The sequence below is a fragment of the Gopherus flavomarginatus genome, chromosome 5, assembly GCF_025201925.1.
Source record: "Gopherus flavomarginatus isolate rGopFla2 chromosome 5, rGopFla2.mat.asm, whole genome shotgun sequence".
Lineage (NCBI taxonomy): Eukaryota > Metazoa > Chordata > Testudines > Testudinidae > Gopherus > Gopherus flavomarginatus.
The window spans coordinates 73198825-73213197 of NC_066621.1; the positions used below are offsets into that span (position 1 = coordinate 73198825).

General features: G+C 37.3%; 1 protein-coding gene across 7 annotated transcripts in view; it reads right to left on the minus strand.

Annotated features, from left to right (window-relative positions):
* Window positions 1–14373, minus strand: part of NELL1 (neural EGFL like 1) — a 452170-nt gene that overhangs the window by 338760 nt on the left and 99037 nt on the right. For all 7 annotated transcript variants that reach the window (XM_050955301.1, XM_050955299.1, XM_050955303.1 and 4 more), the window contains 2 exons: window positions 12579–12678; window positions 2969–3097 (listed from right to left, as the gene is read on the minus strand). In XM_050955301.1, the coding sequence (XP_050811258.1) occupies window positions 2969–3097; window positions 12579–12678 (229 nt within the window). The remainder of the gene's footprint in view (window positions 1–2968; window positions 3098–12578; window positions 12679–14373) is intronic.

Sequence of the window (14373 nt, forward strand, 5' to 3'; positions counted from 1 at the left end):
GTCAGTGAAAGAAAAAACCTATTACTTGTAATGAGTAAAAAAAAAGTAGGGTTTGTTCTCTCTTTAATACAGTACAGATCTCTAATCACTTTCTTTATTTATTCTGGATAATTTTTGTTTTGCTAAGAAGCATCTTGATTTCTACAAAAATTATAGTTTTTAATGGGTGATTATTCCGAAGGCATAATCAGACCTTTCCTGTTAAAATGCTTGCTTTAACATAGATTATGCATGCTTTAACATCGCCATTTGAAAAGAAGCTGTGAGGAGAATGAACCATAGATGTGTTTCAGATTTGTTAAAAAATGTGATGATGTATTCATCACCATTTTTAATGGACCTTGGACTCACAGTAAAGTTCACCCACAACAAAGGCAATGCAACTTTAAAAATAGAATGGTACAAAGTTACAAATATACATGAGTAAATTATATCAAATAGTAGTCTCGATGCAAGTCTTTAGAGGAGATGCTACAATGTCAAAACAATGTGCAGGCAAATAATGGGTGATAATGTAACATGAAGAAAGGCAAAAAACTTACATTAGAGCAAGTCAACCCCAATGACAGTACAATATGGTGAAGGAAAAACAATGCCACACATTAAAACACACCCAAAAAGGTTCAAATAATATCAGAGGAGATATGAAACCTGGAATCTCAGAATTAATGGTCCACAGTTTTCTGAACTAAAGTGCCACTGTACCTAGATATGTCATAATATGAGATATTTGAACCTACATGTCTCAGAAGAAGTGATCTTATATGCTATTATATTTCTATGCTTAGGAACAACAGAACTGAATTTGGAATATTACCAGTGCTTAACATGAGCATTTTCTCTGGTTCTACAGATTTGTGTCTCAGTCTATTAAGAGGTATTTATGTTTAAATATTAAACAATAGATACAGGAATCTGATATACTCATATGAATACAAATCCACGTGACACCCAATACTGTGGCCAATACTAAGGCAAATTCTGCCCTCACAGGCATATATATGGCCCCCATTGATTTCAATGGCAGCTGTGCATGCCTTTGAGAGCAGAATTTAGTCAAATGACTGTGAATTGAGTGCTGTTCAATAGAATAGGCAGATAGATTATAGTAATTAGATAAGAGAGACAGATCTGTAAGATAAACAGGCTTTGCACAGGGGTTTTCTGTGGATGGTTAGGGGTTCCATATTACAGGGCAAAAAGAGAGTCACTCCTTGACTAATGGATTTGTCAAGCCATACGTCCCCACCGGGGATCTCACCGGCAGATCACTAGTTATGATTTAGCTCTGTGAAACACAACCCTTTGGTGCACCGTAGTTCTCTTCATCTACATCTCTCCTGACCTCAAGAAGCAGACCTAACCTTGTTCTGCTGTCTTTTGTTCAGTACACAGTCGTATAAGATAGGGCTTGGATTTGTCTTGCAAATAGTACAGCTAGAGACTCTGAGACCAGCAATGTCACAAATTCAGCTAATTTGTTCAGACAGCTTTTTGGGCTTTTTTCCCCCCATTCCAATATTGCTAAGGTCTCAAATATTATTTTGAGCAAAGAGGTTTAAAATGCTTCCAGATAAAGGAATTAGAGAAATTGCTACAAGGTTAACAAAACACTAAATGCTAATGAATGCATTTTTCAAAATGGGGACTTCTGCTTTTATTCAGAACAGCCAAAAAAAAAAAGGATACAAAGTGGGTACTGTATCATCCCTGACAAAGTGCCTTATTGTAGTCTTGGTAGTATCTATACAGCAGCTACTCCCACAAACTCTCTAATACAGAAGTTTCTTAATATACTGCATCTTTGCTATTACCTCAAGAACTAAATGATTGGAAATCTTTTGTATTCCCTAAAAGCATATACAGAATTGAGGGCTTGGTTTTGTTCTTTTAAGAGATGCACCAACAATGTTGTAAGACTTGGAAATTTTTGCTTGAATTTGCAGATTACCTTTGTTCATCATGTCTAGAACAGTCCTGATCACTTATATATGGTTCAAAAAAAAATCCAAACAATGGGATCATTTAAGCTCAGCTGATGCCAGTATAACATATCTCTGTTTCATATTCTTCAGTCTTGTTTCCCCATTCTTACAATATATTTTTTATCAGCTTGTCAAAAATGTCATCTCTTTTCCATCACCAGCACTGATGGAAGGATGAAGTTGGAGAAATAGTGTAAAAAAAAGCCCAAAATCACAACATTAAGACCCAAAATTCTGGGACATTTTTTAAAAACCCAGACTTCATAAGGCAAAATTGAATGCTGTGTATATTGATTTATCATTCTAAAAAGATTATACAGTAATGAGTAACCCATCACAAAATAAGAGCAAGCTACAGGAAATAGGGATGATTCTCTCCATCACAAAGAAGAGAATGGGAGCAAAGCCATACTGCATTCTTTCCTGAGGCAGACTAGTGCATCATTAGCAAATAGAAGTAGCTCAGCAACATAGAACAGAGCCTCCTGGGAAATATAGAGTCTCTTCTATACAACATTAAGACCATTCTGGAAAATTACCTGACTTGCAGGAGTTGAAGGACAAACTACAGGTTAATGTTTCTGTGCACAGCCATAACATTTCTAACCATCAGTGGCATTAGGGATTTCTTTCTTGGTGCTGTTAACATCACTCCCAAAACTGCCACCTACATAATTAGCTCTATATCTGAGAAAGATGCACCGTCCCCTACACACCACCTACAGCATAAAATTGCCACTGCCTGAAAGCGATAGTCTGAGGAAGATCATAACATGGCAGTGGAGTTGCCTATGGATAGGCAGTGTCCCAGCATACTGTCCACCTATCTTGGTTATCTGAAATTTCCACGCATAAATCCATAGTATCACAAACACCATCATAAAACTTGGACTTTCATAACTAAATGTATTCTGCAGCCATTTACTTAACCGTAAATTTCTCAGTGGATGCTAAGACATTACTATATTGAATATCTCGTTTACCTTCACAATATGCTGAGTCCCCCTGGATAGATATATAACCAGTCTTGCATTCACAAGTAGCTTTTGTGTTCCAATTTTTGCACTCTGAATTTTCACCACATCTGTGGCCTTCTGCACAAAAGTTATGACCTGAAATACAAAGTACATTAACCCTTTTTTAGGCCATGCTGAATTCAAATAATCAGTATTAATATGCATACCTCACTGTGCCATACTCTGTTATAGTTTTGTGATGCTATCCTCCAGGCATTCTAATGTGGATTTCTCCTTCATTTCGCCTGGCAAAGACTGGTCTAAATGAGCTTTTCTGAAACCACTTCATTATGGGGAATGTCATTTCATTTTTAGATGCCTCTGGTAATAGTATTCAGGTTTTAGGTATGGGGGGTGGCCAACTCCCAAGCAAATATGAATGCTACTGTATGTACTTAGCAAAGGAAGATGCTGTGCATTACTTTCTATCCACCTTTCCAGGACACAATTCATTGTTGCAATTACAGTTACTATTAAGCCATACTAAATTGCTATTTTTCAACACATTTGTATATGATAATGGAGAATCGAAAGTTTGGTTAGAAGAGCATAAACAGCAAATGAAACTTTGCATTAGAACAGGAAGGTTGATTGAAAAGGAAGACTTCCTTAAATATGTTGCTACACATTAACATGCCAGACCAGCTGGTTCCATTCCATCATTTATCCTGAAAATAATATTAATGATACTAATAAAAAAACCCTTTTACAATAAATGATTTATCTCTAATTTTCCTACGATATAGTGACTCAGCAGTGGAGTTTTTCTGTTGAGATGGATTTACCCCACCACCCAACCTGAGATAATTTCTTCAGTACTTGTTCACAACTTTCGTCTACAAAAACACACCTCACTGAAATTCGACATTCACTCTGGATTCTTGAAAACTAAGGTTCTGTGGACTCTTGAAAATGTACATATCACTTTTGAGATTTATCATGTATTTTTCAGGGACGGAATTACATATTGTGTTATGAATTTCATAACAAGATTTACATGAAATGAACCCAAAGTCTCAAAATCTCTTCTTCACTAACTCTATTGTGATCCAAATTATGTGCTCAATTATAATTCTGCAAATACTCGCATCACTACATTGGAGTTACACCACTGTCACTGAGGGGAGAGTCTGTCTTGGATGGTTTAGATACAACACACCCTGTATCTTGGGGTCCGGCTAGATGACCTTTGCAGTCCCTTCTAACCTTACTATGATTCTATGATTAGAGAACATGATAATGGCAGGGGTTTTTTTCATTTTTGTTTTGTTTCTTTATTTTCTTGGGCCAAATTCCATTTCCTTTTGTTACAGAGCAGTGATAGGTAAATAGGGTTTGGGCCCTGTGTCTTCTGGATGCATTTCTTTGGACTCAGAGTTCCCAATAATAGGAAATTATTATACAATTACAAGCATGGACTTTGAACTCCACATCTCAGAATCCCAAGAATATCATGGGATTCTGATGTAAAAACACCTTTGAAGATTTTATACAAAAATTCCCAATAAGCCATTATTAAATTTATCATGATTCTAACTTACACTTCAATTTTGCAAGTGCCCTGTTCTTTAGGAGCAAGGTATAGCTTGGGCTTGTCTGAAATGTACAACTCTAGTGCTGCCAATTTTGGTTAGAAAAGGAATGGAGCAAAGATTCCCTGTGTAAAAGTTCTAGTTCAATGATTCTAAAGCTTCGTAATCTCCCCTACAGACAGCTAAGAAATAGAGTAAAACCTAAAGTTCTAAGACTTATATACTGGATTTTTCATAACCGTTGTTCTTACGTTGCCTAGACACTCTTTGGGGAACTTCAGAAAGACTTAGCATCTATGAAATGACATTTTTTATCTAATCCAAGCAAGTATTCGTGGGTTTACCCCAAGGCTGGCTATGTATGTTCAAAAATAAAATCAGTTCCAAATACCAATTAATAAACTAAAACCCTTACACACACTTTTTCACTTTTGTGCTCTTTTCTTTGTAGCTTGAAAGGTTTACATCCGCCACCAGAGTGTGAGGTCACTTGGCAAAAGTAACACTTAGGCACTTTCCAAGTGTCAATGTCTATCTACATTCCTGATGTTCTGACTAATCTTATTAATAGTAATCAGGGATAACAGTTGGCTTGTTCTTTCACTCTGATCCTGCTTACAACAAAATAGATCTTTGTCTTTTTTATTTTTATTGCCTTCTTTAATAAAATTGCAAATATTCTCTTTCTAGTCTACATTCATTTCAGAGTCTGGTAAAAAACATTCAGGTATTCCAAATAAAACTTTATCAATCCTGGCTAACTTCTTTACTGGTGTAAAAGATCAGTGTGCTTTTGACTTCACCCATTTAGGCCCTCAGAGGATTTGACCCCTCACTTTTGCCTTAGTAATTATAATCCCTACTGAACACCAAGTTCATCTATCCAAACACCACCAAATTTCTACTCTTTCACTAGGATTAATTAATTAAAATTCTGTTTGCCCTTTAGCCCACATACCAGAGACAAGGAATTCTGTAACATTTGCTGTGTCACATAAAATCAATAAGGATACCACCATTTTTTGCTGCCTAGAATGCTAAACCCTCTTCATATGCATACCTAGTATAGGAAAATGCTTTACTTTAACTGGGCAGATAACACTCCACTAGGATTTACTGTTATGTATACCACTTCTCTCTCATCCAAATCATGTACACTTAGTAAATTTCACCTTGCTTAGCATGTTTCTCTAGTAACAGTGGTCCTTACATTTATATGGATTTCTGCCTGGACGTGATTTCTATTTTCTCTTTACCCTGGTGATCACACTTTTCTTCATTAGTGACATACTTACAAAAGTGATACTTCCATTTTCTGGTCAGTCAGGAGTCAGTAGATTGACTTGCTCATCATCTCTTCAACTGTCCATCTCTAAATCAGAATTTTGTCTAAAGTGCTTGATTAGTTCTCAGTATCACAGTATATTTCTAAGGACTGTCATTTGCTTGTTTGCCACCTCTGAAATTCAGAAGGAATTTGATATAGATGAGCCCTCTCCTAGTTATCTATCTTGGACCATTATAATTGCTACCTTGTAAAGTTCTCCAGGCAAGTCCTCGATTCCTTTGTTCCCCTTCTAATTATCAACAATATCTGAGATTCAATTCCTCTCCAAATCAGCCTCTTTCTTATATCATTTTTTCCCAAGCTTATAGGCTGTGATAAAAGGGCAGAACAAAAAAAGATTAATGTTCCAGTTCTCTAACTTAACTATATTTAATTAGAGACTCTAGAGAACTCTTACTTGTTGTGTCACTGTGAGTTCCTAATTATAGGAGTACACCCTAGTCCATCTGTAGACTGGCTTCATCTTTGTTATTACAAGTGACTTGTGAAGCACAAGCATCAGACCTGGATTATAAAGTATATCGCCTGCTGCTAGGCTCAACTTCACATTTCCCATAGCACTTGACTAAACTTGTTAAGAACCTTAACAAATGGGAAGTGGGAAAATCTCTTTGTGAAGGCATATATATTGTTCCACACCATCTGTCACTAGGCTTTTACAGAACAAATTAAAATTGATACTAGAAAGCCAAAGAATGTACATTAAGTTACAAAATATTAAGTGCTGCACTGTGGCTTTGAGAGTGAGATAAGGAGCATCCCCTTAGCAGGGACTTTGCAGGCATTATTCCTCTGCACATGTAAAGTAGGTTTAACATGTCAGAGGAACATACCTAGGAAACACAGTTATGTCTCTTCTAGATGCACATCTACATTCTACATCTTTGCAGCTCTGGATCTGGGTGTAGGGGAAAGAAACCATTTCTACATTCCTCCTAGACTCTCTGGAGCATGGAGTACTGCAGTCAGCACTGGCCTGACTGCTTCTCAAACCCTCCTGCTAGCAGCCAAATTATGGGTGCCTGCTGTGTGGATGTCCTGGGGGGAATGGGGATTCTTATTCTCTTCTCACCCCTAGAGGCTCTGATTCAGAAAAGCACTTAAGCATGGGCTTAAATACATCCATAGTCAGCAAAGCACTTGAGCACATGCTTAAAGTTAGGCACATTGCATTGATTAGTTGATTAAGTATGTGCTTAAATCCTTTACTATACAGGGATAGCGGAGGCTTCAATGTTGGTACATTTCTATTCATGATGGCAATTACTGAGCACTAAACAAGTAAATAATGAATTCAAAAGAATACAAAGAGCAAATTTTGATTATATCTCTGCAGTAATAATTTTTCCAGTTCCTTTAAAATATCGAACACAGTAGAAACCATCATCTGAATTTCCATGTGATCTTGGAATTCCCAGCTTCCAATAGGGCTAGTGAACAACAGAGTTCATACATCCATACTGGGTAGGTTAAAAACTGAACTGCTGAGGTTTCAGAATATTCAGGAATGTCTGATCCAATACTGTTGGCCATTCTCTCGATAAAAGAAAAGGCTTAAAAAGAAAATAATTGTATCCCAGCAAAAAGGCACATGGAGAGGATTTAACAGAATCATATAAAATCTTAAACAGAACAGATAATCTCAACTAATTTCAGTCTAACACAGATGACAAGGCAAGTGAGCATGAATTAAAATTACAGATAAATACATTCACAGCAGATGTCAGGAACCAATTTCCCCCACACACACACAGAACAGCCCACCAAAGTCATTCAAGACATTTACAATATAATTAAATACTATCATGAGAGGGATTAAATACTGAAGAGAGTGCCTAGATTTTTCATGAGCCTGATGACCTCTTTTTCCAAATATTTCTGATCATATTACAACCTTCTTTCTCAATGTTGTTGACTGTTTGCTTGATCTACAGTTGATTTTTTCCTCCGCTGACAGCATATTTGTGTCTTTTTATTACTATTTCTACTAAATGGGGCCTGTCCCTTGATGTTATTGACTGCCTCGTGACCAATAAGTTAAACTAACTATAAAATTAATCAAATTTCATGCTTCAGGTGTGTGATGCCAGGAAGAAACTGCACAATTATCTAGGACTAATAATTTCAAAGTAGGTTATCTAAAGTTAGACATTATCACCCAGATCCATAAAGGTATTTAGGCTTCTAACTTCCATGGATATCAAAGGAAGTTGGAAGTCTATATATCTTTGTAGATATGGGCCAACAGGCCAAATTTTAAAAGATACGTAGGTCCCTGAAGATGCAGATAGGCACCCACTGAGTTTTTGAAAAGTATCTACATGCTTAAGTCCCATTGTATTGGGCTGGAAGCAACATATCCACGATCCAGTTTGACTTTCATGGTCATCTCTGATAAATCTCTCCTCTTTCTGGGACCTTTCTAGTTGTTTTGCTGGTGCTCTCACTACACTTTCCAAAATTCCTGGCTATCTATCTTACATGTCCCCAAATCCCACCACCTGCTTCCCCATAGGTTGTACTGGAGCAATCATACTCTCATTGACTGTTCCATACTTCAGAGGCTTTTAATTTTTATTTAAAGTCTGGGTGATGTTTCATTTGCAGGGGTTGATCAACGTTCTACATGTCAATAGTAGTTTCACCCTCAAAACTGTTACAAATGCAAATCTGTGTCAACAGTTATACAAGCTTATGCAATATCAGAGGGCAAACTCAGATGAAGAATCATAGAATTGTGAACTAGCAACCTTAGCCTTTCATGATGTGAAGTAGTATTACTAGGCCACAAGCAGCTAGATTCTTCTGATTCCTTTCATATCTTTGGAGATTGCAGATCCTGAGCTCAGAGGTGTGACACCGAACAACATCCTTACTAATTCTTTTAATGTATGTGGAAACTATTTCAACAAATCTGTGTTGTGCAGTAGATATGTAGCAACACAAGAGTGTTTCAAGGTTTAATTAGCTAATGTGTGAAGAGTGCTTTGAGGATATAAAGCACTTCTTAAATCTTAAGCATTCTTGTACCTATGTGTAGGAAGTAACTAATTCATATGTCTCAACCTCCATCAGAGTCTTAATAAAATTAAAATCTTGAAACAGCTCACATTCCCCCAGCAATGCACAAGAAATGTTTGATTTCTGGTTCTGAGAATGCAAAATGCACTCAGTTTTTCTTCTAGTAAGAAAAATCTTGAGCCTCACAGCTAGACAGGGAGAGTTAAGAAATATGCTAATTGAAGTGCCTCCTTGAGCTGCAGTTGAAAAATCAGAAACATTTTTTTTAAACCAATAAATGTAAAGGTGACAGAAGCCATACTTTTGCCTTACACCACTGTTTTCTTCAATAAAATGCACATTTCAGCTCATCAGGAGTATTCTACAATTGCTGCCAACCAGTGTCAGTAGCCAATCTAAATTCATCAGCCAAACCATATTACTAGATACTGAATAGAAATTACTTTACATAGAAATTGAGCGTTTCTCACCACTTCATTATTCTCCCTCCCCCACTCTCTTAAGGAGGAGAGGACGATTGAATAATCTGAGTATGCTGGGGTTGGCGACACACAAGAAACTGTAAGAAGTAGCAACATAAAGAACCCTTGTAAACTTTATTTGAACCGTTCATTGGACAAGGGAAGGAGATATGGGATCCAATCTATCATTCAAAATGACTCACTATCTCTAGCAAAGAGACCAACATTTAAAAGAGGCTCAATACATTTTTGCCAAACTATTTTACTGTTATTATTGTATTTGCCTTTTGGCAATAAAAATAAGCCTAGGGTGACACTAAAAATGATAAAGATTTGTGAAAATAAGTTACAAATTTGTTCCTTTTGTGCTGAAAATTCTTCTTTGATTTTAAAACAAGCCTAAGTTGTGTCTAATGGTACAGCTGTGAATTTTCCCAGTCAATGTTATAAAATAACTATACACTACAACTGTACTTTTACATCGATGTCCACTCTGCTGAAGCACTGACAGGTGAGGAACCCACATAGCTGGATATATTACTAGTAATTGGTCAGGGACAGATCCTGCACATGGCTCTGGTCATGCACACCCCTGCATCCAGGCAGATCCATTTGCGTGGTCTAGCCTCCCATGTTTTATGCTAGAGTGTCACTGTACAGGAAAACTCTTTATTCTATTAGATCTACTACATCTTCTATACTGTACCCCATACACAGTCATTTCAATAAAACACAGAAATGGTATCATATGAATAAGTTAGATGCCACTATATTATAAATGTATGGGGAGGAAGGGAGAGAGAAAAAGGAAGGAGATGAAGAGAGAGAAAGAGAATTATCTGCAGTAATGACTTGTCTAACCATTTTCAACAATAATGAGTGAGCAGCAAGTCTACCAGCTGGGTCTATTACAGTATTTCATGAGTACTTTGTTGACTCTCAGTGTGAATCTATGTAAACAACAGATTTTTCTTCTCCCATGGGATATCATATATTATTCTAGGCACTTAATTAGTACAGATATGGCCACTATGAAAAACCCTGTGCTAGACATGTATGGGGTAAGAATTTGTTATCACAATGTTATCATCTTTTCTTCCCTCTTTTTTCCCTTTCCCCACATTTCATTCATTCACAAGACTGTAAATAATTTTGCTATAGTTCAGCAACCAGCAATGTATAGGCTGCCAAATGAACTATATTTCCTGCCAAAATTCTGGCAGCAAGGTATAACCTGACCATAAGAAGTTCTGGACAAATAAATGTTGGGGAGGGCAGGGGAAAAGGAGAAAAAGACGGAAAGCATATGATAGCATTGGATAGGTGTGGTGTAAGAACCTACCTATCTACCACTGGGTTTTTCATAGTGCCCACTACTGTACTAAATAAGCACTTACAATAAAATGACTAGACCCTAATGAAAACATAAATTGACAGAGACTTGCAAAAATGAAGCCTTGCTCTATAGTTCAACAAGTGTAAACTGATTGATTTACCATTGAACTACGGATGACATTTTATTGGTTACCAATAAACATCCACTGGAAAATCCAAGTGATCATTTTTTTTTGAAGTTTTCTGAATTAAATATATTCTGAAAGGCAAATGTAAATTGCTGTATGTTTCTTTGCATATTTGCTATAACTCTCCATTTAGGACTTCAGTTAATGCAATGATTCCAAATGACTATATTAAGTATCCCATTTGGTCAAATTTGCCCCAAAATCTCTCTCTCCCACAATAAAAGCAGACTACAGGCTCAAAGAATTGGTGATCCTGCAGATTGCTGAGCGCTTTGCCCCAATCCAAGTTTTTAAATGTTTTGCTGAACTAGGTCCGGCGAAAACCCTGCAGATCAATCCCATAGAGAGAATCGTACACTTCCCACCAGTTCACACTTGTGGGAACTGAAGCCCGAAATGTTATCATAAACTCCGCTATTTCTTCAGGTTTCTCTAACTGATTCAAGAGGTAACCCAACAGAAGATGTGTTCTGTTTAAAGAAAAAAACCAGTGTAATATGTTAGATATTCTGTTCAGTATATCCAGTTATAAGGAAGATAAAATGAATTTTAAAAGAACAAAAAATAAACAAACAATCAGAGAGGAAGCTGCCATCTTAACATTGTGATAATACAGAATAGGACTGAATGTCAGCATCACCATTTGATAGCACTAGAAATCAGAGTTCATAGCAGTTGCAGGGACTTTTCCTTCTTTTATGTCTGAAACCCACCTGCAGGCATTCACGTTCATGGCATTGTATAATATAATTAAAAAACATGCCTAGGGTGACTACCTAAAAAAGTAGCCACAATAATATAGAACCTACCTCCATAGTTACAGAACTTATCTTTCTTCTTTGAAGTTTGCAGATTTCCAAAGCTTCTAAGTAACGAAGCTGCACTGGATCAAACTGGACCACTGCTATAAAGCGTCACTAAGACAGCGACCCCTCAGAGATAGGCAGCAGCAACATTTACTGCTTACTTTAACAGCTACAGGTGTTTCTAAAAACTGCTTAAAAATTGATGATGTCTATATGGTTAGAAACCAATCCTGTAAGCTACTTCAAATGTGCAGGCCCCTGCTACCACATGGAGTTGCTTGCAAGGTCAGGGCCTTCATCAGTAAATATTTAAATACACACATACACTAATTAAATATTTATTGACTAAGGCCCTTATCTTGCAAGCTATAAATCTAGATATAGAGATAGAAACAGAGTTTTCCCTTAATGAGTAATATGGAAGCTCCCCTTAAGGAAGTAATATGACAAAACAAAACCCCAGATCCAAGCACATTCAAAGTTTGGATCTGGACTGAGATCTGAACTTCACACTAGCTCTTACCTCTATAATAGGCCAACCAAAAATCCCATATGCAAACATCTTAGAACTCCGGACATTCAGATCTGAATTTAGCATCTCAGAACATATCGATTTTAAACATAACTAATAATTAACTGGGTCTTGTAGGCAACAGGAGACATTGTGTCCATTGTCCTCTTTCTCGTAAGCCCAGAGAAGTTACTGCCTTGTCCCTGTAAATTTATCCTCCCAAAGGAACAGCACAGGTTGGTTTATAGAGAACATTGTTTACAAGTACAGGTTTATGTAAGTAGCCAGTGCCATCAATTAAAGAGGCGTGGTTCATTACAACATATCCCAAAAATGACCCAATGACTACATTCCATCCAAGCATGTACTGCTTACCTCTGCAAACGCTGCAGCACTGGTTCTCTGGAAGAATGTGATCTTTTTCTGAGCAGTTCAATGGAGGACAGGTCTCTGTTACTTTTACTAAAACTCTATTCTGAAAATAAATAAAATGTTTTTAAAAAATGACACTAATGAAAATGTATCTGACGGCAAGGGTCACACAGTTTTCTATCCACAGTTCTAGCAATCTTTAGTAACAACAGTAGTAAAGTGACAGGCAGCAAGCTAAAGTCATTTTTTACACTATAAACTCAAATCAAAAATTAATCTACTTGGACATTTCTATTCCCACAGTTTAAGGAAAAGACACTACATTTAAACTCAAGCTTGTACAGCTGCTTTTTCCTTTCTTAACCTGCATAAGCACTTGCAGGAATTAAAATATTTTATTTCGCTCCAGATTTTTATTTAAGAATTTTTTTCTACTTCACATGAGACTTTTTTTTGTTATCTTTTAGGTATTTTAAATTCTGTATACTGTGGTGATAGGTAAATTACCAATGAGACAAAGTAGAGAGATTAGATGGCCAAGATTTTCAAATGTGACCAGTGATTTCAGTGCCTCAGTTTTGGGCACCTTAAAGGGCCTGATTTTCAGCAGTGGAGCTTGAGTGGCACTACTGCTGTCTCATTCCTCTCTGCTGCTCCCAGCAGGTCAGGAACTGGCAAAGTGAGAAAGATAGAGAAGCCACCTGGCTGCCTGCTGGCCCAGCTGCAGCTCAAGTCATCCAGCTTCTTGATGCCTTGCTGCATGTTTGACATACAGCCTTGGCTGCTGGACCTCATTGAGAGAGCAGCTCTGCCACCACCATTGCGAACTGTTAGTTTTATTATAAGTCTCACCATATTTGGTGTTTTTCTTAATGTTTCAGATGCTGGAATCAAAAGAGTACATGAGGAACTCAGCTTTCATTTTTTTTTAAAAATATGTTTCGAGCCCTCCACCAAAAATTACTTTCAATAAATCTCATGATATTTAGGGCCTGCCTCATGATTTTTGAAGGCTGGCAATACTAGGCCTACGAAGTGCAAGGTACGCAAGATGTAGGACAGCAGGCAGGACTTGTAAAAGAATGAGCAAATTTACTCCAGCAGAGGCAAGGAATGGAAAATTTTGGACGTCCCATCCCTGACCTCCTTTGGTTGAGAACTGCCAAGTCATTTCTCTCTGCTACCCAGTTATACCTTATTAGCCCATAGGTGTCAAGTGAGGTGTTCAAATGTAAGGGGACACATACTTTGGTGGAGGCAAAGAGGAACGGCATCCTGCAGAGGATACAGCACATGCCATGTTATGTGGGTGCCCACATGAAAAGAGTGGAACTAACGGACATTAGGACTGATTCTCATCCCACTTTCACTGGTGTAAAGCAGGAGTCTCACACGAGAGTCAATGGAGTTACACCAGCATAGGTGAGAGGAGAACCAGCAAACTGAGTGATCACTGTCAGTCATTTTATCAAACTACCCAGCTGGAAAGGTATTGGCTATAACTCACCACCTATTCAAGGTCTGACAAAACAATTACAGTAGGAAAGGTACAGTATACCACTGTACGAACAGCAAGTGCTGATAAGTCAGGTCAAACACACAGCAAGAAATCAAGAAAGACTATGACAATCAAATTGCTCAGAAAAAGCTCAAAACCAACTCAAACCAAACTCATGTCTTCATTAGAGAACCACAGAAAAGAAATTAAGTTAAGTCATAGTTGCTTCGTGTCAACAACAATTTTGTTTCCAAAAATTTCCCCATTTTCTGTTACTGGTGACCTTGCACCCTAGAGAGA